At 36.6% G+C, this 22129-nt stretch overlaps 1 protein-coding gene across 8 annotated transcripts in view; it reads left to right on the top strand.

Annotated features, from left to right (window-relative positions):
- The window catches only part of FERMT2 (FERM domain containing kindlin 2), a 78601-nt gene that overhangs the window by 16832 nt on the left and 39640 nt on the right, over positions 1–22129 (top strand). For all 8 annotated transcript variants that reach the window (XM_088797339.1, XM_019725713.3, XM_019725712.3 and 5 more), the window contains exon 3: positions 18353–18586. In XM_088797339.1, coding sequence (XP_088653465.1) covers positions 18353–18586 — 234 coding nt within the window. The remainder of the gene's footprint in view (positions 1–18352; positions 18587–22129) is intronic.

The following is a 22129-nucleotide window of genomic DNA, read 5'->3' as shown; positions in this document are numbered from 1 at the left end:
TATTATTTGAAATATAACTCTCTGAACTAGAACATACCATTATAAAACAATACTGTTGTGGATAAAAGGTCCATTATACAAATCCTGGTCTACTTTTCTTCATTGAGAATATTATACTATTTATTCACAGCGGCTCCCCTAGAGTTAAGAGGTAAAATGCTTTGAAAATTTTATCTTCTGGTATTTCCTCAATTTCAATTAATTCTGCTTCTCAGTGAATTAGTGTAAATTAGAGAAGAAAAGCAGTAAATGATTAACATGTGAGGCATACATTTGGATTTGCTGTTCTTTCGTGATTCAGTTTTCAGACTTGATCATTTACTACCTACTTTGTAGAAGGATTGGCCACCTTCTTCAGTGTTTCCTTGGGCGACACACAGTTTTGAGTTTGGGAGCTGATAACCTCTAGCCTAGAGGAGGTGACATCTGCTTTAGAATCTGTAGTAAATCTTTTCTCAGATATTTAACTACGTTGTTTTTATATTATGCTATAACTAAAACAATACATCAGGTATTTTAAAGATCAACTGTAATTTCAAAGCATCAGCGTAATGATGATTTGGTATCTTTTTTCTTAATGGAACACATAGGGTTATGAATAAAACACCAATAAAGTGCCACCATTATTGATTGTAGATGAAGAGGTCTATTGGATAAGTGCCTCCCAGCTTAATGTTCCTTAATGTAATTCCTGGTAATGTAATTCCTGGTTCACATTTGAGAATTTCACAACCTTTGAAATTAAAAATAACTTGAAAAAAGGCACATTGCTGTATCAGTTTTAAATGTTTTATGCAAGGAGTTGATGAATTCTGTTGCTGTGATAGAATGTTCTTGCTGTGGAGCGTAGACTGAGGTGGGGTGGCCTACTTGTGTCACGGTCCTGACTTTACCTCGCTGTACAACCTCGTGCTGTCTGACCTACCTGCCTGTGCCTCTGGTTTCTCATCTGTAAAACATGATAATGATAGACCTTTATCATAGCATTTTTTATAAGGATGAAGTTAGTTATTACATATGAAGTGTTTAAAAGGAGTAATAGAATCCCTGGCAATTAGTAGAGGGAATATAGTTACAGTTCAATAAAATGTTATCCTCAGTTATCCTTCAAATACTGTGTAAACCTAAAACATGAATTTGATTTGTGGATTGAAGTAGTTTATCTAGTTAATTTTTCATTGCATTTGTGTAGTATTTAACCAAAATTTTATATAAAGTTTGTTTAATAGTTTCGAAATCTCTGAACATGTTCCCTAAAGCCTGACTGCTGGGGTTTGAATACTGGCTTGACTATCTGTAAGCTTTGTGACCTTGTGCCAAGTTATCTAACATTGCTGTGACTTAGTTTCCTTGTAAGTAAAATTAGGAATAATAATATGCTTACTTCACAGGGTGGTTGTGAGGATTAAATGACTATGTATGTGTAAAGCACGTAGTGCCATTTCTTGGCACATAGTACTAGTTACAATAATTGTTATTATTTTATTGAGTATCGTAATGCACCTCTGGGATATCTCGCTATTAAATATCTTATGAGTTTGGGGGAATAAATGCCTTAAAGAACTTAAACTAGGAAAGAGGGGCTCTAAAGTGAGATGGGACATTCATGAGTAAACATTCCTGTATAAAGATAATTCTAGGGAGCATTTTCTCAATCTATTGAGATTTTGCTTCTTGGCAGTTGTCCATTTGGCTCAAATAAATTCATAAGAATTCTCTGAAAAAGATTATTTTATATACTCATTACTCTATTTTTGATAGTTTATAAAGGTATATATAGCATGAGACTTCTGTGGGGGGGAAATAGAGGTACATGAACTTGACTTCATCAGTAGTAGTAGAAGCAAACATTTATGGAGAGCCAAGCATTACATTAGATCATGGGACATAGCCCCCACTTAAAATGTGAGCAGTTTTCTACCAAAATAAAAACAGAAGATTGCTTTGAGTTGACAATCTAGTTGTGAAGTGCCAAATACGTGGTATAGGAAGATGATGGAGATTTAGAAGCATGATCAGTGACTGGCCTTAGTTGAAGGAGGGTCAGGGTGAAAAGTTAGGAGAAAGGCATTTCAGGTTGAGGATTGCAGTGTTTATGATGGGGTATTGGAGACTGGCTTAGAAAAGTAGCAGATAAAATTATAGAGAGGAAAGATATAGTTAAGTGGGGAAGTTATATTCTATTATTCCTTCACTCACCCACTTAATATTTTAAATGAGAACCTACTGAATGCTAGACACTATATTATAAATGGGAAAAACTTGAAGAAGTGAGCAAAATTAACTCATTGCTTAGCCTCACTGAACTTGAAGTCTTAGGGACAATGACAGTCTTTACATAACTCATTTCTGTAATGTGATGATTGTTATGATAATTGAAATACAGAGGGTGCCAAAAAATATATACACATTTTAAGAAAGGAAAAAACTGTATTAAAATTGTAATACTCAATATACACTGATAACAAAAGATGAACACAAGTCATGTTTGACTTCTGCAATTACAAGAGGTGCTCAAAGTGGTTACCATCGGTGTAATTTTAATACAGTTTTTTCCGTTCTTAAAATGTGTATACATTTTTTTTGGCACCCTCCGTAGTTATGGGAGTATGTACCCAGGAACTTGACCTAGTATATAGGTAAGGATTTTTTGAGGAAATTACTTTTAAACTGAAGGTGGAATAAGAATCAGCCAGTGGCAGAGGATGTTAAGCATGGAAGTCTGGGGTGGAAAGAACAAGAAGTTGGAAGGAGATGAAAAGTCCCAGCATGAGAGGTGGGGCAGGGGAGGGTGGCTATTTGAAGAACTGAAAGTCTAATGATGGGGAACCAGTGGTTTGACAGGCTCTAAGTTTTGCTTTGTCTTGTGTACCTGAAACTAATAAAAAAAAAAAAAAAAAAGAGGAAGGGATTAAGAAGTACTAGATTGGGGTACTAGATGGGTACTAGATTTGTTGGGTAATAGGTGGGAGAGGTTAAGGGGACAGGGTGAAAAAGGTGAAGGGATTAAAAAGTACAAATTGGTAGTTTCAAAACAGTCATGGGGATGTAAAGTAAAGCATAGGGAATATAGTCAATAATACGGTAATAACTATGTGTAGTGCCAGGTGGGTACTAGTCAGGAGGATCACTTCTTAAATTATATAAATATCTAACCACTGTGCTGTATACCTGAAATTAATATAAAATAATGCTGACTGTCTACTGTAATTGATAAATTTAGGAATGGGGGGAGGGAAAGGGAAATAAGAGGTCCAAATTTCCAGGCATAAAACAAGTAAGTCATGGGGATGTAATGTACAGCATAGGGAATATACTCAATAATATTGTGATAATGTGGTACAGTGTCAGATGGTTCCTGGACTTATCATGGGGATCACTTCTTTAGGTATATGAATGTTGAATAACTATAGTGTATCCCTGAAACTAATATCATATTGTATGTTAGCTATATTTTTAATAAAAATCTTTTTAAACCCCCCCCAAAAAAAATAAAAAATAAAAATAAAAAAAAAGAAATAAGCAAGTACTTAAAATGCTTTGTAAACCAGGTTTCAAAGATCATGTTATAATAAGAACTGTGAGATGCCAATAAAAGATTTTGAACAGAAAGAGACATCAGATTTTTACTAATTTGAAGTTCATCAGGTACATATAAGTCCGTAACAGAAGATATAAGCAATAATAAGCCTCTTGGATTGTAAGAAATTTTTTTCCAGTAGTCTACACTCTAGTCCTGTATTAGGATTTGTTAGTACTTTTTGAAGTAAATTTAAAATATCAAAGCCAGTAGAACATTCTTACTAAGGTACTTTTTTGAACTATAGAATAGCAGTGCCTTTGATTCCCTTTAAAAGACAAATCCAGTTAGCACTTCTGTGAGTCAAATACTAACGATGAATTCAGCCCCGATGTTACTCTCAGAATTTGTCAGATGTTGACATTGCACGGACTCCGAGTCCAGTCTTCTAGGAACTAAGCCAAGTTGAACCAAATAAGTAGTAAGCCTTTGGGATTGGATAGAAAGTTACCCACCCTCTGGAAATGAATAATTGGCATACCTTCCATTTGTGTGCTGTCTGTAATTGCATGCATGGTTTATGTGATCTGGTAAGGTTTCTCAACTACTTTGAGGTAGTATATTTTGAATATACTCAAATATTCAAAGTATCAAATATTCAAAGTATCAAATATTCCATTGAAATTGGTAGACATTATTACTTGGGGTTTATAAGTAACTTCAAAAGACGCATTTGTTTTTGATGAGTGAATCCCTCAATTTTCAGTCAAGAAATATCAATTTGCCAACTTTTTATCAGTTTATGTTCTGAATGCTTTGCATAGTTGATCAATCCATCTGCTTTAGTCAGTCATGAAGCCTTAAAAGTTTGTTGAAACTCTTAGCTAGAATTTTACTCTGCTTCAGCCTTCAGGATTGCTTGAAATCTCCCCACAATAGTCCTCTTAGCCAATACAGGTCACTTAGCTCTGAGGTAGGAAAAGTAGGTGCTTAGTTAAGGAAGGGAAGAAAGGAAATACATCCCCATGTGACACATTACTCACTTCTCATTGTTCATTGGTCCCTGACAAGACCTGGTATTTCTACTTTATTTAACAATCGCTTTACCTCCCTGATGTCCAGTCTGTCTTTTCTCCTAAATACTGATTTCCTGTAGGAAATGGATAGGAAAATAATCAGGATTTTACTGTGAAATATAAATGAGTCTTAGCATTAGTCCTTTGTCCTCAAATTCAGAATGTCCAAACCTGCTACTCCTTTTACCTTGGTTAACGGAGTGTTATTTAAGAATGCCATTTCTGAAGTCACACTGATCTGTATTCAAATCCTAACATTTGTATATACTAGCTTTAGAACCTTTGGCTAAGTTATATAACTCTCTGTCCTTTGGTTTTCTCATCTCTAAAGCAGGGATTAGAATAATACATACTGCTTAGCATTTTTGTGAGAATTAAATGAGAATATGTTAAGTGCTCCTGGTATATACTAAATGTTCAATAAACAAATCTTAATGTCCTCTGCCCATTTTTTAATTGGGTTGTTTTTTTTGGTGTTGAGTTGAATGGGTTTTTTATAAATTTTGGATATTACCCCTTATCAGATATGTCATTGACAACTATCTTCTCCCATTCAGTAGGATGCCTTTTTGTTTTATTGATGGTTTCCTTTGCTCTATAAAAAACAAACAAACAAAAAAAAACTTTTTAGCTTGATGTAATCCCATGTTTATTTTTTCTCTTACTTCCCTTGCCCAATGGGCTATATCAGTAAAAACATTACGAAGGATAATATTTGCAAACTTTCTTCCTATATTTTCTTCTAGGAGTTTTATGGTTTTAGATCTTGCATTTAAGTCTTTAATCCATTTTGAATTTATTCTTGTATATGGCGTAAACAGGTGGTCCAGCTTCATTTTTTTGCATGTGTCTGTCCAGGTTTCCCAGCACCATTTATTGAATACACTGTCTTCACTCCAGTGTAAATTCTTGCTTCCACTGTCATAGATTAAATGATCATATAGGAATGGATTTATTTCTGGGCTCTCTATTCTGTTCCATTGATCTATGTGTCTGTTTTTATGCCAGTACCATGCTGTTTTGATTACTATAATTTGATGTCAGGTATCATGATACCTCCCACTTTGTTCTTGTTTCTCAAGATTGCCAAGGCTATCCAGGGTCTTTTATGGTTCTATATAAATTTTAGGATTATATCGTGGTACACCTGAAGCTGAAGCTGAATAATAATGAATGTCAACTGTAATTATATATATATATATATATATATATATATATATATATATATATATATATTCACAAGAAGTGGAGTACAGCATAAGGACTAGAGACAGTGGAAGTGTAACAGCTGTGTGTGTGATGTCAGAGGAGTAGTAGATTGGGGGTGGTTATCACTGTGAGGAGTATAAATGTCTAACTAGTACATGATTTTTGTACACCTGAAACTAATAAAATAAATAAACAAATCTTAGTGCTGTTGGTATCCTCCATTTAATTCTCAAGCTAGTAACTTTCTAGTTTTCCTCTTTACCCTCCAGTTGTCCTCTCTCATCTATAATCAATATTAAAATCTGTAATTCTAACTTAGACATGTCTCTCATACTTGGCTCCTTCAGCTTCTGCCTTAGGTCAGGTCCCGCTCCCAGAATATTGCAGTATGTTTCTTGCTTCCAGGCTCTTTTTCTGATTCGTTTTCCACAAGCCCTTCATAATTATCTTCATAAAACAATCTGATTGAGACCTTGCATTTTCTATAGGACAGTTACTCTTAGCACATGTTGGAACACCCCCATCTTTTTTTTTTATTAGTTCAGGTGTACAAAACAACGTAATGATTAGACATTTACACCTCTCACAAAGTGATACCCCCCCAAGTCTATTACCCCTCTGACATCATACATAGCTATTCCAATACCACTGGCTATATTCCCTGTGCTGTACTTTATATCCCGTGACACTATATACCAGGGGTGCCAAAAAAAATGTATACAAGTGATGCTTTGGTCACCGTTGCTCAAGCAGTAGTTCGCCGTAATCAGAAGTGTCTGGAGGCTGATGGTAACCACTCTGAGCACCTCTTGTAATTGCAGAAGTCAGATGTGACTTGTAGTCATCTTTTGTTATCGGTGTATATTGAATATTACAATTTTAATGCAGTTTTCCTTTCTTAAAATGTGTGTACATTATTTTGGAACCCTCTGTATATATAAAATTATAGTTGACATTCAATATTATTTTATATTAGTTTCAGGTGTACAGCACAGTGGGTAGGCATTTGGACCTCCCCGATCTCTTAACAACCAGGTAAAATGTCACCTCTTCTTCAGAGCCTAATTAATCTTTCACATATAAAGTTGGTTACTCCTGTGGCATTTTGTTCTTTTATCTTTTTAGTTCACTTCACTTGTCTGTGTCCCTCACTTGGACTGTAAGTACCTCTAGAAGGGAATTCTTATTTCTGATTTTGTATTCCCATGGCCTAACTTAGTGTCTGACATATGGTAGGTACCTGGAAAATGTTTATTAATTCGTTTATTGACTGTGTATGTGAAGAGCAACACACTTCATCTGTTTTGCCTACTCTTTTCCTGTTTAAAAAGACAAAAACAAGAAGGCACATTCTAAAAGCAAGGGAGAAGGGTACTCAGCTTTGTCAACTCTGAAAAAAAAGGAGTTTGGGAGGAGAGAGACCAAAATGTATGAGAGTAAGGAGTTTTTAAGAAAAAAGATTGTGATTGAATAGTGAAATTATTATTTAATGTTCTTTACATTTTAGTGTTAGCGATAACATTGTAGAGTTAATTTTAAAAACCAATTTAAGCATTAATTTTACTTGTAGGCCCTGTCTTTACACATTGTTGGCAATAATATCTCATTAGAAACATTAGAATATTTGTATGTTTGTTTCAGGAATTGGAGAGGAAAGCAGAAGCTAAAACTTTTCTATTGTCAGTAGCATAGTGATGGAAAGGAACCTTGGCCTAAGACAGCGAGTTGTAGCTGGGAGAGAAGAAGGAGGCAGCTTAATTCCTGGAGTTTGTGGAAAGATGACTGGGGAGTAGCCAAGTGCCCTAATGTGGCTGGAAGCCTCACAATTTGCCAGCAACATTCCCTTTTTCCCCTGTCCAGCCCACACTCTGCAGCTGCCACTACACTGCAAGTTGAAGCATTGGCCATACATTCCTCAAAAAGCCTTATTTATGATCAGTATAGTTTAAGATTGCTAGTAATATACTTTGGGTTATTTTAGATTGGGTAACAGTCTTATTTGGAACCTATTTATAATGTTTCTCTGTGGTTAATCTGGTTTCTAAGACTTGCAAATGAATGTGTGGAACATAATCACTTTGCACAGTAGCGATTACCTTGAGCAAAGGAATTTGTCTTTTTTAGAAGATGGAGAAAGAAGAGGAAGGTAGTTGTTTGATTCCCCGTGTCTAGGGGAATCTGCTGCTTTTCTACTTAGTATAGAAGCATGTTTTAATTCTGAAGCTGAAGAAGATAAAATGGATTTTTAAACATACAATTAGATTCATAAATTTTACATCATTTTCCTTGATGGTTAAAGAGTAATTTCCTTGTGGGGATCAATGTTTTCTTAGAGTAATGGAGGATCTTTAAAATTTTCAATATGAGGAATCATTCATTTATCAGGTGTTGCATACCAGTAACTGGGCCAGGTGCTAGAAATATAGTGGTGATTGAAGTAGACATTGCCCTTGTTTTCTCAGAGCTCATAATCTAGTAGGGAAGAAAGATACCGCCCCCTCCTATGAACAAAAGGAATACAAATTTTGATAAGTGACATTACAGTGTGCTGCAACAGAATAGTGAAGGACGTAGGACACTGGAGGGCTCATCTTAGCGAGGGTGCTTAAGGAAGCTTCTCTGAGAACATGGAATTGCAACTAAAATTTGAAACACATTCAAAGAGTAGAATAGCATGTTCAAAGCCACTGGGGCAAGCATAGAGCTTACTTACTAGATAGTTCTTAGAATAAGGAGGCAGCAAGTGTGGCTGAAGCAGAGAGAGAGTACGCAGGATGAATTCGGAGGGGTAGATGGGCTATATTGTGTGGGGCTTCGTAGACGATGATAAGGCATGTGGATTTTATTCTAAGTGCAGTTGGAAGCTGCTGAAGGATTTGCAGCAGGGGAATGACATGAAAGTGTTGAATAGATCACGTTGGCTGTTGCGTGGAAAGTACTGAATGGAATCAAAGAGACCAGTTAGGAGGCTGCTGTTGTAGTTAGTGGAAAAGATGATGGTGGCTTGAATTAGGGTGGTGCCAGTGGAGATTGAAGTGGAGATTTTTGGAAGGGGAGCTGAAGGGCTTGACGATAAATGTGGGGAATACAGGAAAGAAAAGACGCCATTACTTTTAGGTTTCCGGCTTGAGCGTTAGTGCTATTGTGTGACAGTAGGGATAGGAGAAAATTGGGTTAAGTTTGACAATATAAGTTTGAGACGCTTGTGAGCCATCCAGGAGGAGATGTGGGTTAGACAGTAGGACATATAAGCTGGGGCTCTAAGCAGAAGGTTGGGCCGGAGATAAAAATTAGGAAGGTAAACTATACAGATGGCATTTAAAGCCATAGGAATGGTTTGAGATAATCTAGGGAGCCAGTGTAAGGAGAGAAAATGCGGGTTCATAGAAGGTGGGAAGGGCAGCAGAGCATTGGTACTGGGCTTGTTTTCAGATAAATAGTAGGAAGAGCCGCTTTTTTCAAATAACAAAGGCAGGAGACCCATAGGGAACAAATGGAAGGAGGTTTGTAGATTTGGTTGGCATGTGGGTCAGATAGTTCCATTCTGATGGCTTCTGTATTTTCTGAAGTAGAATCCATGGATGTCTACTGAGAAGGAGGATACTTAGGAGTTTGAGGTGGCTGCAAAGTTGGACATACAGTGGTGGACAGAAGGAACATAGTGGATTGCTCCGAGGTATCTTGGACCCTGTTGTCCTTAAGTTTATAGGAATTGTTTCTATCTGCCTAGTTGGGACGTACCTAAATTTGGTAGGTGAGTGAGCAGGTGGTGTAGGTAAGCGGTGTGGGGGTAGGAGTTTGGAAGGCTTATTTTGGAGGTCAGCAGGACAGTGGCCTGTGGTGTCTGGTCTGGTGAGTTTGCGTGACTTGCTTGCAGTAATGTCAGACCAGTTGCATAGGAGTTTTGCTATTAGCACACTAGGATTGAGGGTTTTTTTAAACATCAGTAAAGACAGTAAACTCTTGAATACGGAAAGTTATACTACCTAATTTGGGGTTCAAGATGATCTTAAAACAAAAGGAAACAGCAGAAAGTCAACAATATTAGCAACATTCAAAAATATCTGCCAAAAATAAGGCATGTGCCCAGAAAGCTTCTCTGTACTTATAACTTAAAATGAAATGTTGCCTTACCAAAAATTATCTAAAGTATATAAACTTCTGGTTTGTAGAAGTTATAAGAATGCTAAAGAAATTTTGCATTTCTTTCTTGAATTAATATCTTTCTTAAATATGCAACTAGAAATCTAAGCCACTTAAAAGTAATATCTTGTCTTCTGCTCATTCCAAACCATTACTAATGAGTTACTTATTTTTAAAATGTGGGTACTATCTGGTTAATTTTCTGAATATTCAGCATTTTCTTGACTTTTTAAACAAAAGTTTTTTTATTTGAATGAAAGTAAAGAATTGCATTTTAGAAGCCCACATCAAAATGGTGGAGTAGGAATTGGTTGTCCTATTATTAGGAAAAGATTAAATAGGGTGTTATCAATAGGGTATCTCCTTTCTTTGTGTTCATATTTTCTAAAATGTAAACCAACTGTCATTGCATAAAAAATATTTTCTCTATAGCAAAGTTCTTTGAAATATTTGTTTTTCTTGCCCCTAATGATGAAATCCTAAGCCTTCTGTTCCTTAGAACACATGATATCTTTGTAGAATAAATATACAACCACTTCTTGAATTTGAGGAGGATTCTATTAACAGTTGAAGGAGATTTTTATTGATTTAGTTAATATTTTAGCCATTTCCAATGTTAATTATGTGAATTTGAGTGCCTGTCAGTTATTTTTATGTGCAACAGAGCACAGCATGACTGGTTCTATTAAATAAAGGAGGAACACAGGAATAATTCTTTCTAGAATCCTGGCAAAATGGTTTGAAAAATTAACATAATTTACCAAAAGTTATTATAGAAGAGCTTTGTTAGGTATATTAAACAATAATCCAAGTAATTCTTGACTTCAAACAGGCTCAATGTATAAATAAATAATGAAATATTTTTCCCCCCAAAGAAGGAAAACGAACAATGATTTCATAAAGTACATTTTGCCCCTTTAGTTTTTCTTTCTGAAAAAGTTTGTATTCATGGTAGGTTGCTTCTAAAAATCTAGAAACAAAAATTTAAAATCATAATATACCAAATAAAAGGTTACACAACAACCTGGAGCTTAACTGAAAATCATGGTATTAGAATATATTGTTGAGCATGATCTACTTTGAATGGTTTCATGATGCTGATTGAAACAAGTTACTTTGGTGACTCCTACCATGGCAAGTGCCTGGCTGATTATTTGCGTGTGTGCGTGCGTGCGTGTGTCTGTGTGTGTCCGTGTGTGTGTGTGTGTGTGTGTGTGTGTGTGTAGCATTCAGTGGTCTGATGTTATGTTTGAAACCAAGGCTGCCATTCGGAAAAGGCAGAAATGTTTGTTCATTTTGAACATGGTCCGGGTGCCCAGATTGTGATGTAGAGGATTGCACTGGAGAGTTACAAGTATGGAAAGTTACTTCAAACCTTTAGATTATGCAAGTGCAGGGAATGTCAATAACTATTCCTTTATAAATCCTAATACTGCACAAGAAAAAGGAACCATTATTTTCCTAATCAGTCGCCTTTCCTTTTGCTTGCCTTTATTTATTAATAATTATGTATAGATGTCCATTTTCCTTTAAACCTTAATGTTTTTATGCTTCGAGTCATTGTTTAGAGAAATAGGTAAATGTATGTTGCTATCTGAAATCTATTATGCACATAGTGTTTATACAAGTTACAGTTGTATAGTGCGTTATGGTTCCACTTGCCACTGGAGATACAGGCTGTGTATCTACTATACTAGATAACTTAAGTACTTTCAAGAGCTACTGCATTGAGATGTACTGCTTTACACACACAATTTGGTGCAGTTCAGTATTTTTGATGTGCACTTGGCTCTTATGTTTGCCAAGGTGAATGGTTCTCAGTTGGTATACCATCATTTTTCTCAGGATTTTGACCAGTACGTAAAACTTGTTTTTGCTACTTCTGAGTAGAATAGATATATTTCTTGTGATATCCTGAGTGGAGCCATTTGTGAGACTTGATGTGGAGATAACTATTAGTTTCAAAATAAGATACATAGTATACAAAGCCAGCACCAAAATTTTCTGGAAAGTGGAAAAACCTCATCTTGCATATTTAAGAGAGCTCAACCAAGTCTCTTAACCAATTCTCTTAAAAAGTTTTGAAGTGACACTATGACACCAAGTCTCTGCTGAGGGACAGTCAAATTAAAGAATGACAATAATTGTAAATAGTATGTTTTAAGCTTAACAGAACCATTTTAGTCATTGTTTAAATAATACCATAATAGATTTCCCTTTTTCAAAAGGAAATTAAAAATACTCGTTGGACTTGCCATCGCTTTTCTATCCATCTACCACCTTTATTCTCCCCACTATAACAAAATACTCAGAAAAAGTTGTCTATATTCCTTATTTCTGTTTCCTCTCCTCCGAACCATTGTAATTCACTTTCATGTCCACTTCGCCCTAAACTTTGTACATAGTCTCTCATTTTCACTCATGTACACTCTTGTCCCCGCAATTCTTCAAAATTATCAGTGATGATTTTGAAACATAAATCATTCCCCTGCTTAAAACCAATTTACAGACCCACACCCAAAGTAGTTTGGGCTGGATCCAGGCATTAGTATATTTGGAAAGTCGCTCAGATAATTGTAATGCGAAACAGGCTGAAAACCACTGTTCTGGTGGCTTCTCACACACTTACAAAATCTAGACAGCTTTGACCTACAGGGCTTCTGCCTTGCTCTCTGATGCCACCTCCTATTTTCTTCACTTGCTCCACTCTAGTCATATTGGCCTTCTTCAAAGATGCTGAAACTTTGTGATCTCATCACTATCTCTGGCACTGAAACCATGCCGTGTACATAGTACCTGTTCAGGAGATGTTTGTTGAATTAATGAATGTTTTATAGATGCTGTTCTTATTCTGTAGTAGTGATTACCCTATAATTAATGCTGTTTAGGTCGCTGGTGTTTTGAGTCTTCAAGAATGCTACCAAAAATTATATTTGAACATAAGTCAGTCTGACTAGTTCATCTTCATCACTGTCTACTTTAGCTGTTAGAATGCCTGCATTTCCCTGTTTTTGTCTCTTGGCCTGTGTACTGTTGACACTTCTGATCTTTTCTGGTGTCCTGCTTTTGTTAATTTTTCTTTCTTATATTGTTACTTAATCCACCACTATTTTCTATGGGTAAAAAAGATTGGTCTTAACAGTGTTGCCAGTCAGAAAGAGATTTTCTTTTCCTTTTGTGGGTATGTGTTCCTCCTCATAGGGTGTCTAGTACATCTCTGGATTGCATGCCCTTGTCTATTTATCATTGCTGGGTGCAGATGGGCTGCTCCTTTGGTTTGAAACACCAAGCTGGAATTGAGAGAGGGCAGGCAGCCTTGAAAAGGGAAGGTGGGCATCAGGGGAGGTACCTGTTTCTGAGGTCAGAGTTGAAGCCTAATTGATGAAAAGTTGAGATTTTATTGTATCAGGGACGTGCAGAGTTTTTCTGTAAAAGCCTAGATAGTAAATATTTTGGGCTTTGTGGGGCCATGAGGTCTCTGTCACAACTACTTTACTCTGCTATTGTAATGCAAAAGCCGCCATAGACATATGTGAGCAGAAGAGTGTGTCCATGTTCCATAAAACCATGAACATTGAAATTTGAATTTTATATAAAATGATATAATATTTTTTTGATTTTTAAAAAAATCTCTGCAACATTGTGATTTATAAGAAATAGTATTTTATCATTAAGATGACCGAAATATATATCTCATATACATTTGGTCTTCCGTAATTGCTGGCTCACCTGAACTCTTGAATTTCCTAAGTATTGGGGGTGTCCTTTGTTGTGTTAATGAGGTGACTTTTGGAAAGCACCTAAGGATGGGGACTGGTTGCCAGGGGAACCAACAAGGTGGTTGGAACTTGTATTTTTTTTCACTTCAATTATAGTTGGTGTACAATATCATATTAGTTTCAGGTGTACAGCATAGTCATGAGACATTTATCTATATAACTTATAACTTACGAAGTGAAGGGTTGGAACTTTCGATCCCATGCCCTGACCTCCAGGGGCTGAAGGTTGAATCAGTCACCAATGACCAATGATTTAATCAGTCACGACTATGTAATAAAGCCAAAAGGATGGGGTTCAGAAAGCTTCTGGGTTGGTGACCACGGGGAGGCATGGGCGAGTGGTATGCCTAGAGGGCATGGGAGCTCTCTGCACCCTTTCCCACACACCTTGCCCTGTGCATCTCTTCTACCTGGCTGTTCCTCAGTTACATCCTTTTACAGGAAGCCAGTGATCTAGCAAATAATGTGTTTCCCTTGAGTTCTGGGAGCCATTCTAGCAAATTAATCAAATCCAAGGAAGGGATCATGTTAACTAACCTCTGGTTTATATAGCCGGTTGGTCAGAAGTACAGGTGACAGCCTGGGCTTGCAGTTGGCATTCTGAGTTGGGGGAAGTCATTGGAACCTCCAATCTGTAGCCAGTCGGCCAGAAGCACAGGTAACTTGGGCTTGCATCAGGCATCTGAAGTGCATGTGGCTGGGGAAGGGAAGGGGCAGTCTTACAGGGCTGAACCCTTAACCTAAGGAATCGGATGCTGTCTCTGGGTAGGTGTGTCAGAATTCAGTTGAATTCTCAGACTCCCTGCTGGTGTCTGAGAATTTGTTAGTTGGTGTGGGGGAGCAACCCCTGTCCCCCCCCCACCCCCCCGTGCTGAAATTGGGTCTGGGAACCCAATTTATCCTCAAACCATTTAAAAGCATAAAAACCATTCTAAGTTAGTGGGCCACACAAAATCCAAAGGCAGAATTTTGCCATTCATAGTAATGGCGTCGTTGTGTAGCTTTGAATGAGAAGTCGGATTCTTGACCAATAGTCCTTTTCACACCCCAAGTTGTAGAAACTGTCTTTAAACTTTTGGGGTTGGTGACAAATTGCGTCTTTATCAAGTTCACTTGTAACTTATTCCAAAGAGCTACTCATCTCCTGATCATGTTGGTGTCTTTGCCCACTGTGTTTTAGCACTTTACTACCACATTGAGACTGACATTTATTATGTCTTTATAATATTGCTGTCTATCCTGATACCATTGTAAAACAGCACCTTTTTGTTTGTTTGAATAAGTATTTCTTTCAAGCTTGTAACAGATGCTGTTGAGGCCCTTTCCATCCACCCCCAGTTCACTGGCTGCTGTGGTGGACAGAGCCTGACACCTTCTTTCCTTAAGCGCTAGATCTCTGAGTTTGCTCTGAGTTTGCTCTGCCCCAGTGTGGGTGGTCAGCCCCATGCATACCGTGTTTCCCCGAAAATAAGACCTAGCCAGACAACCAGTTCTAATGCGTCTTTTGGAGCAAAAATTAATATAAGACCCGGTATTGTATTGTATTACATTTTATATTATATTATACCCAGTCTTATAGTAAAATAAGACCAGGTCTTATATTAATTTTTGCTCCAAAAGATTCATTAGAGCTGATTGTCCAGCTAGGTCTTATTTTTGGGGAAACACTGTAGCAGCAGACGCTCTGGGAACTTAATGGCCCTGGGAGCGACCCTCAACCAAGGAGGTAGATAGATGCCCTGGCTTTCTCTTTCCTTAGCTCCACAGTCTGAGGCACGTTCTGTGGGATCCTGAAAGGGTCTTTAGCAGAGCTGAACTCCAGTTATCCACAGCAGTTCATGAGCCCTTTCTAGACTTTTCTTTCTAAACTCACTTTTCTTAATCCCCTCAAGTGTGCTTCCTGGGTTCTCCCTTCCCCTAAAGAAGCTACTTGCACCAAAGTTCTTATCTCAGGTTTGCCTTTTGGGGGAGTCCAAATGATTTAACTTGGTGATGATGATGATGAGGTTGATTATCAGCAGGGTACGAGTGACAGCCTTTTGCCCCCCGCACCTCCACTGGGAGTTCATATGAGGTAGCATCCTTAACCATTGACATTGGCACCAGAGTACCACAGAAGTGACTGGACAGAGGTGCAGGGAAGAAAGTATTATATACCTACCTACTGTTAACTCAGCGCAGCCTTACTCGGGTACTGTCATTCTTTGCAAAAGTTATCTTTTTCTGCCCGGGGTTCTTTATTCTTGAAAAGTAAACTTTCTGTAATGTGTCACCATTTACCTAATACATGAAAGGGTCCCAATCTTAGTTGTCTTCTGTGAGCTAGATCAGAGAGTTGACAGATTCTGTGCTGGAAAATAATTTAAGATTCAGGTAGTATACATTATGTCACAATTAGGCGAGTTGTTGTACGATAGAACTTATATGTATTTCTGCAGCCAAACTTCAAATAACATAATTGGGCTTTCCCAAAACAAATGTTAAAATTTCAAAACGGCAATATAATCACAAATAACTACAATTCTCACAGTAAAGTACGTACTGATTAAAATATTTTTTAATGTCTAAGGAATTGAAAGTCTTTTTTCCAGTGATGTGTTTCTTCCATAATGAGAAATTCAGTTATATCACATAAATTTCACCATAGAAGGTGTTTGTAGACACATAATGTGGAAATTTGATTTTTACTTCCTGAGGCTTTCAGGTAGACAAGTTGTGTTTAAAAAATCTTCCAGATTAGTATATACTTTTTTTTTAAATTTTTTTTTATTGGGGTGACAATTGTTAGTAAAATTACATAGATTTCAGGTGTACATTTCTGTATTACATCATCTATAAATCCCATTGTGTGTTCAGTATATACTTTCAAACTTATCTTCTTACTAAAGTTATATTAAAATAATCTTTTTAGCAGAACCATAATAGTTTTTATTTGCGATAATGTTATTTTCCAAGTTTTTTTTTCTTCCCCTGGAAGGCTTTTTTGATTTTCTTTTTGAAACATTATTTCCCCCTTTTTTGGTTTTTAGTTTAATAGATCCAAAACGTTTTCGCTTTTATTGCTACTTTAAAAACTAGCTGAAGTTGTATTTTGTGTGTATTTTGCTAGTTTATTGTTAAGATCTGCCTTACCGAGGGGTAAGCGAAATCTTGTGTTACATTCTTTATTTGGTTTCATTTAATTTAATTGCATAAGGCTGTTAAATAGTTTAACAGATATTAATGTATTAACATTTTCTGTTACACTTGTACTTTATAAATCACTTTTTAAAGTAATGTATAAATTACTTTATTTTTATATTATAAATTTTATATTATAAATTACTTTATAATTTATAAATTACTTTGTAAAGTAATTGTGACTTTATAAATTACTTTTCTTGGAATGGATGAGGTGTGATAAAAAAATACAGTGAATGTTTAAATTAAAAAAATTTGTATTACAGTAAAAGACACATTGCCATTAATCCCCCTCAAAATACTCCCCCTCACTTCAGACACATTTATCTCATCATTTTTGCCACTTTCTGAGGCAGTTCTGGAAGTCCTCTTTTGTGAGTGTGTTTAGTTGCACCATCATGGCTGCCTCGATGTTCTGAATGGATTCAAAATGTTTACCTTTCATGGTCATTTTGACTTTGGGGAAGAGCTGGAAGTCGCAGGATGCCAGATCTGGATGAGGACACACTGTGATGTTTTTATTGGACAGAAATTGCTGTACCAGAAGCAATACGTAACATGGAGTGTTGTCATGATGGAGGATCAAACCGTTTGCCCACTTCATGTTAGTGTTGTTCGTGATCCATGATTTACAACACACTTTAAAACACACCTTCTCTCATCCGTAGCTTACACCTGACTGACTGCACTGAACAAGTTGAAACTTGTCACACACTGTTACTAAGGTTCAGTGCGCTGCTTTCTGTATTAAAGATCCCTGCCATTCGGTTGGCTGGCACGTGACAGCAGCATTCACTGTATTTTTTATCACACCTTGTATTTGGGACAGTGTGTAGGTTGGGATGTAGGTTGTTTTTTGTTTTGTTTTTTTTCTTTTTCCCTCTCTTAGGTTTTAGAGTATTACTTACTCTTGGATTTTTTTTCCCCCCGTGTTCTTCTTCTTCACCTAGGATGTTGGTTTTTGCTCACTCCGGTTCTCTATCTTTCTTTTCACCACTCCTTACTGACTTCACACATGTACAGCCTCACAATCCTCAGCCTTCTCACCTACTTTATCATCAGAATATTGTCCATTCCTCAAGGCTGGGCTCAGAACCCACCAGCTCTACTTCATTAGTTATCCTTCTGATTCCAGCCTCCGGGTTCTGTTTCTGGGAATGACTGCAGAGAACGTTTACTCTGCATCCATGTGTCCCATATTCTACCTAACTTAGGCATTATTAGTTGCCGTGTGAATTCTGCCTCAGCTACCTTTTGTACACTGGCTTTCTAAGGCAGCGTGTGTTTTCTCAGCTGTTCAGTATTTCTTTTGTACCTATCACATAAGCATTTTATATTTAATTGTTTGTACTAAATACCCAATTATTTAGTTTTCTGCTTTTAATTTCTCAAAGTAATCTTGGTGATTTTAATTTTTAAGTGTTTTTTTTTTTTTTTTTTAATAGATGTAAAAAAAGATTGGTCTGATCATGCTCTCTGGTGGGAAAAGAAGAGAACCTGGCTTCTTAAGACACATTGGACCTTGGATAAGTATGGCATTCAGGCAGATGCTAAGCTTCAGTTCACCCCCCAGCACAAACTGCTTCGCCTGCAACTTCCCAACATGAAGTATGTGAAAGTGAAAGTGAATTTTTCTGATAGAGTCTTCAAAGCTGTTTCTGACATCTGTAAGACTTTTAGTAAGTATTGGATAAATTCTTCATCAAAGTATTAAATTATGTGATGTATGTATGATGAACTGACATTTAGCATAACTCAAAGAGTAGGGATTGGGGTGAGCTATCGATGTATGTGTATGTGAAATTTTTACTTTATTCTTTAAAGTTTTCATATTACTTTAAGATAAATGTTGGGTTAAGGTAGAACAGTAGGAATGTAGTACATATTCTTTCCTTATTAGAAGTGTATCAGGTATTTATTATTATGTAATATTTTATTCTGATGACTTCTGGGAAGGAGAAGGGAACAGGGAAGGAAATGGGTATTATTTTCAGAGGGATGTAGCTTTTGCAGTTTCCTTCACATAAGTCACTATTTGATTTTAGTGATTCAGGCAGATTATGTCACTTCCTTCATTGAAGGCCTGGCACAGCTCCTAGGGAAATGACTATGAGTGTTGTCTTCCTTAACCAGTCTACAGTATGAACACTCTTATAGTAATTCTATTTATGCTTTTATGAAATGAGACATGGATTACTTTTGGCTGACCCAGTTATGTCATATGACAGGAAGTATTCAACCTTCAGAGAAAATGTGAACTATTGTCTTTATCACTAGTACATAACTCTACTGTGCTATAGATTAGGAGGAGATACAGATAGATTGACATTACTCTTTAGATCTAATGAGTCTGAAATTATAATGATTTTGATGTTTAATGGAATTAATAGCTGATATTATTTTGCCAAACTCTTTCAATCAAAATAGGTAAAGTTCTTGAGTCACATTTTCCTAATTTCCCTTCAGAAAGCAACTACTGTCTTAAGTTTAGTGTGTATCCTTCCAATACTTTTAAAAAATACGTAAACACACACACATATGCATGTATTCATATCTATGTATATATATGCCCCAAAACAATATATGTTACTGCCATTGCTGTGTGGGTATTTTCTTCCACAGTTTTTGTACATGTTTGCAGAAATTTCTTGAGTGTTCACCTAGAAGTAAAAAAGTAGGGTTGCTTTCTTTTTAAGCGTACACATAATTCATTTCAAAGTACTGTCAAATTGCTCTTCTAAGTTTTTCTACCATTTTCTATTCCAACCCACAATGTATGAAAATCCTTTGCTCCAAATTATCACTAATACTTGAATGTTGTCAGTTTTTAGTGTTTGCTTCTCCGAGTGAAATAATACAGTATTTCATTTTAGTTTATAAAGTTAAGTATGTTTTTATATCTTTACCTGGCCATCTAATCTAAGTTTCTTCTTTTCTTGAATTTCCTGTTTATTAATTTTTAAAAAATAGATAAATGATATAAACTTTATTTTTTAGTATAGTTTTAGGTTCACAGCAAAATTGAGGAGAAAGTACAAAGTTCTCATTCACCCCCTATCCCACTATCAGTACCCCACCCTAGAGTGGTACATTTGTTGCAATAGATAAGCCTACAAGGACACATCATTATTATCCAGAGTCAGTGGCTTACATTAGGTTTCCTCTTGGTGTTTGGATAAATATATGACATGTATCCATCATTATTATATTATACAGAGTAGTTTCACTGCCTTAAAAATCTGTACACTGCCTATTCTTCCCTTCCTCCTCCAATCCTTGGCAACCACTATTCTCTTTCCTGTCTTCATAGTTTTGCCTTTTCCAGAATGTTTTACAGTTTGAATCATATAATATGCAGCCTTTTCAGATTGGCTTCTTTCACTTAGTAGTATATGCATTTAAGTTTTGTCCATGTCTTTTCATGGCATGATAGCTCATTTCTTTTTAGCACTGAAAAATAATTCCATTGTCTCGATGTACCACAGTTTGTTTATGCATTCTCCTACTGAAGGACATCTTGGTTGTTTCCAGGTTATGCAATTATAAATAAAGCTACTATAAACATCCACATGGAGGATTTGTGTGGACATGTGTTCAACTCCTTTGGGTAAATACTAAGGAGTGTGATTGTTAGATCATATGGTAAGAATGTTTAGTTTTGTAAGAAACCGCCCAACTGTCTTCCAGAGTACTTGTGCCATTTCATATCCACATTAGCAGTGAACGAGAGTTCCCGTTGCTCTAAATCGTCACCAGCATTTGGTGGTGTTAATGACCTGGATTGTGGCCGTTCTAATAGATGTGTAGTGGTATCTCATTTCAATTTGCAGTTCCCTGATTACATTCGATGTGGGGCATCTTTTCATAGGCCCATTTGCCATCTGTACATCTTCTTTGGGGAGGTGTCTGTTAAGGTCTTTGGCCTGCTTTAATCAGGTTGGCTGTTTTCTTATTGGTGAATTTTAAAAGTTCTTTGTGTATTTGGGATAACAGTCCTTTTGCAAGTATTTTCTCCCAGTCTTTGGCTTTCTTTTCATTATCTTTGACAGTTTCTATCACAGAGCAGAAATTAATTTTAATGAACTCCAGCTTATCAGTTCTCTTGTAGATTATGCTTTTGTTGTATCTAAAAGGTCATCACCAACCCCGAGGTCATCTAGATTTTTTCCTATGTTGCCTAATAGGGGTTTTATAGTTTTGCGTTTTACATTTAGGCCTGTGATACATTTTGAATTAATTTTTGTGAAGGTGTTGGTCTGGGTCTAGATTCTTTGTGTTTTGTTTTTTTTGTTTTTTTTTTGCATGTGGCTGTCCAGTTGTTCAAGCACCATTTTTTTGAAAAAATATCTGATAGTTGGCAGTTTCTTACAAAGTTAAACAGTCTTTTCATATGATTCAGAAATTGTATTCCTAGGTATTTACTTGGCTGATTCTAAATTTATGCCTATATAAAAACATACATGTGTAAACTCATAGATACAGACAACAGAATGGTGGTTACCAGAGAGGAAGCAGAGTGGGGGGAAGATGAAGAGGGTAAAAGAGGTGAAATATATGGTAATGGAAGGAGACTAGACTTTGGGTGGTGATTACACAATGGAATATACAGATGTTGTATTACAAAGTTGTACATTCGAAACTTATGTGATTAACCAATGTTACCCCAATAAAATTAAAAACAACAACAAAAAAACTAAAAAGAAAAATTATCTCCATTGCCAAAGATCGGTTGACTATATTTATATAGGTCTATTTCTGGACTCCCCTCCCCCATCACAGGAAATGAAAAAACACTATGTCAAAGAGATATCTGCAGCCCCATATTCATGGCAGCATTATTTACAACAGCCAATATTTGGAAAGAACCTAAGGACTATCAGCATGTCGCAGGAGGCCCTCAGGGATGTCTCTGCTGGGGACTCAGCTGGGAGCAGAAGCCAGGTTCTTGCTTTCCTGTGAGAAAGAATTCAAGAGCGAGACAGACGCAGGAAAGCACAGGGGATTTATTGAAGTGAAAGTACATACTTGAGAAGGAAATACCAGTGAACTGGGAGGTTGAGTGGCCCTGAGGAAGTCCTGACCAGGGCATTTTATCTCCCCTAGGGGCTGGAATTGGTGACTTCCCATTGTTTTCTCCTCCCTCTGGGTGGGACCCTCTGTTTCCTGCTTTTTCTTCCTTATTTGGTTCCTCTGGAATTGTCTTGGCATCAAGTGCATGATAG

This window comes from Rhinolophus sinicus, chromosome 3 (assembly GCF_057876585.1).
Source record: "Rhinolophus sinicus isolate RSI-liver-muscle chromosome 3, RSI-T2T, whole genome shotgun sequence".
In the NCBI taxonomy this organism is placed as follows: Eukaryota; Metazoa; Chordata; class Mammalia; order Chiroptera; family Rhinolophidae; genus Rhinolophus; species Rhinolophus sinicus.
The sequence above is the reverse complement of the archived record's forward strand: the minus strand, read 5'-3'. Positions and strand labels throughout refer to the sequence as shown.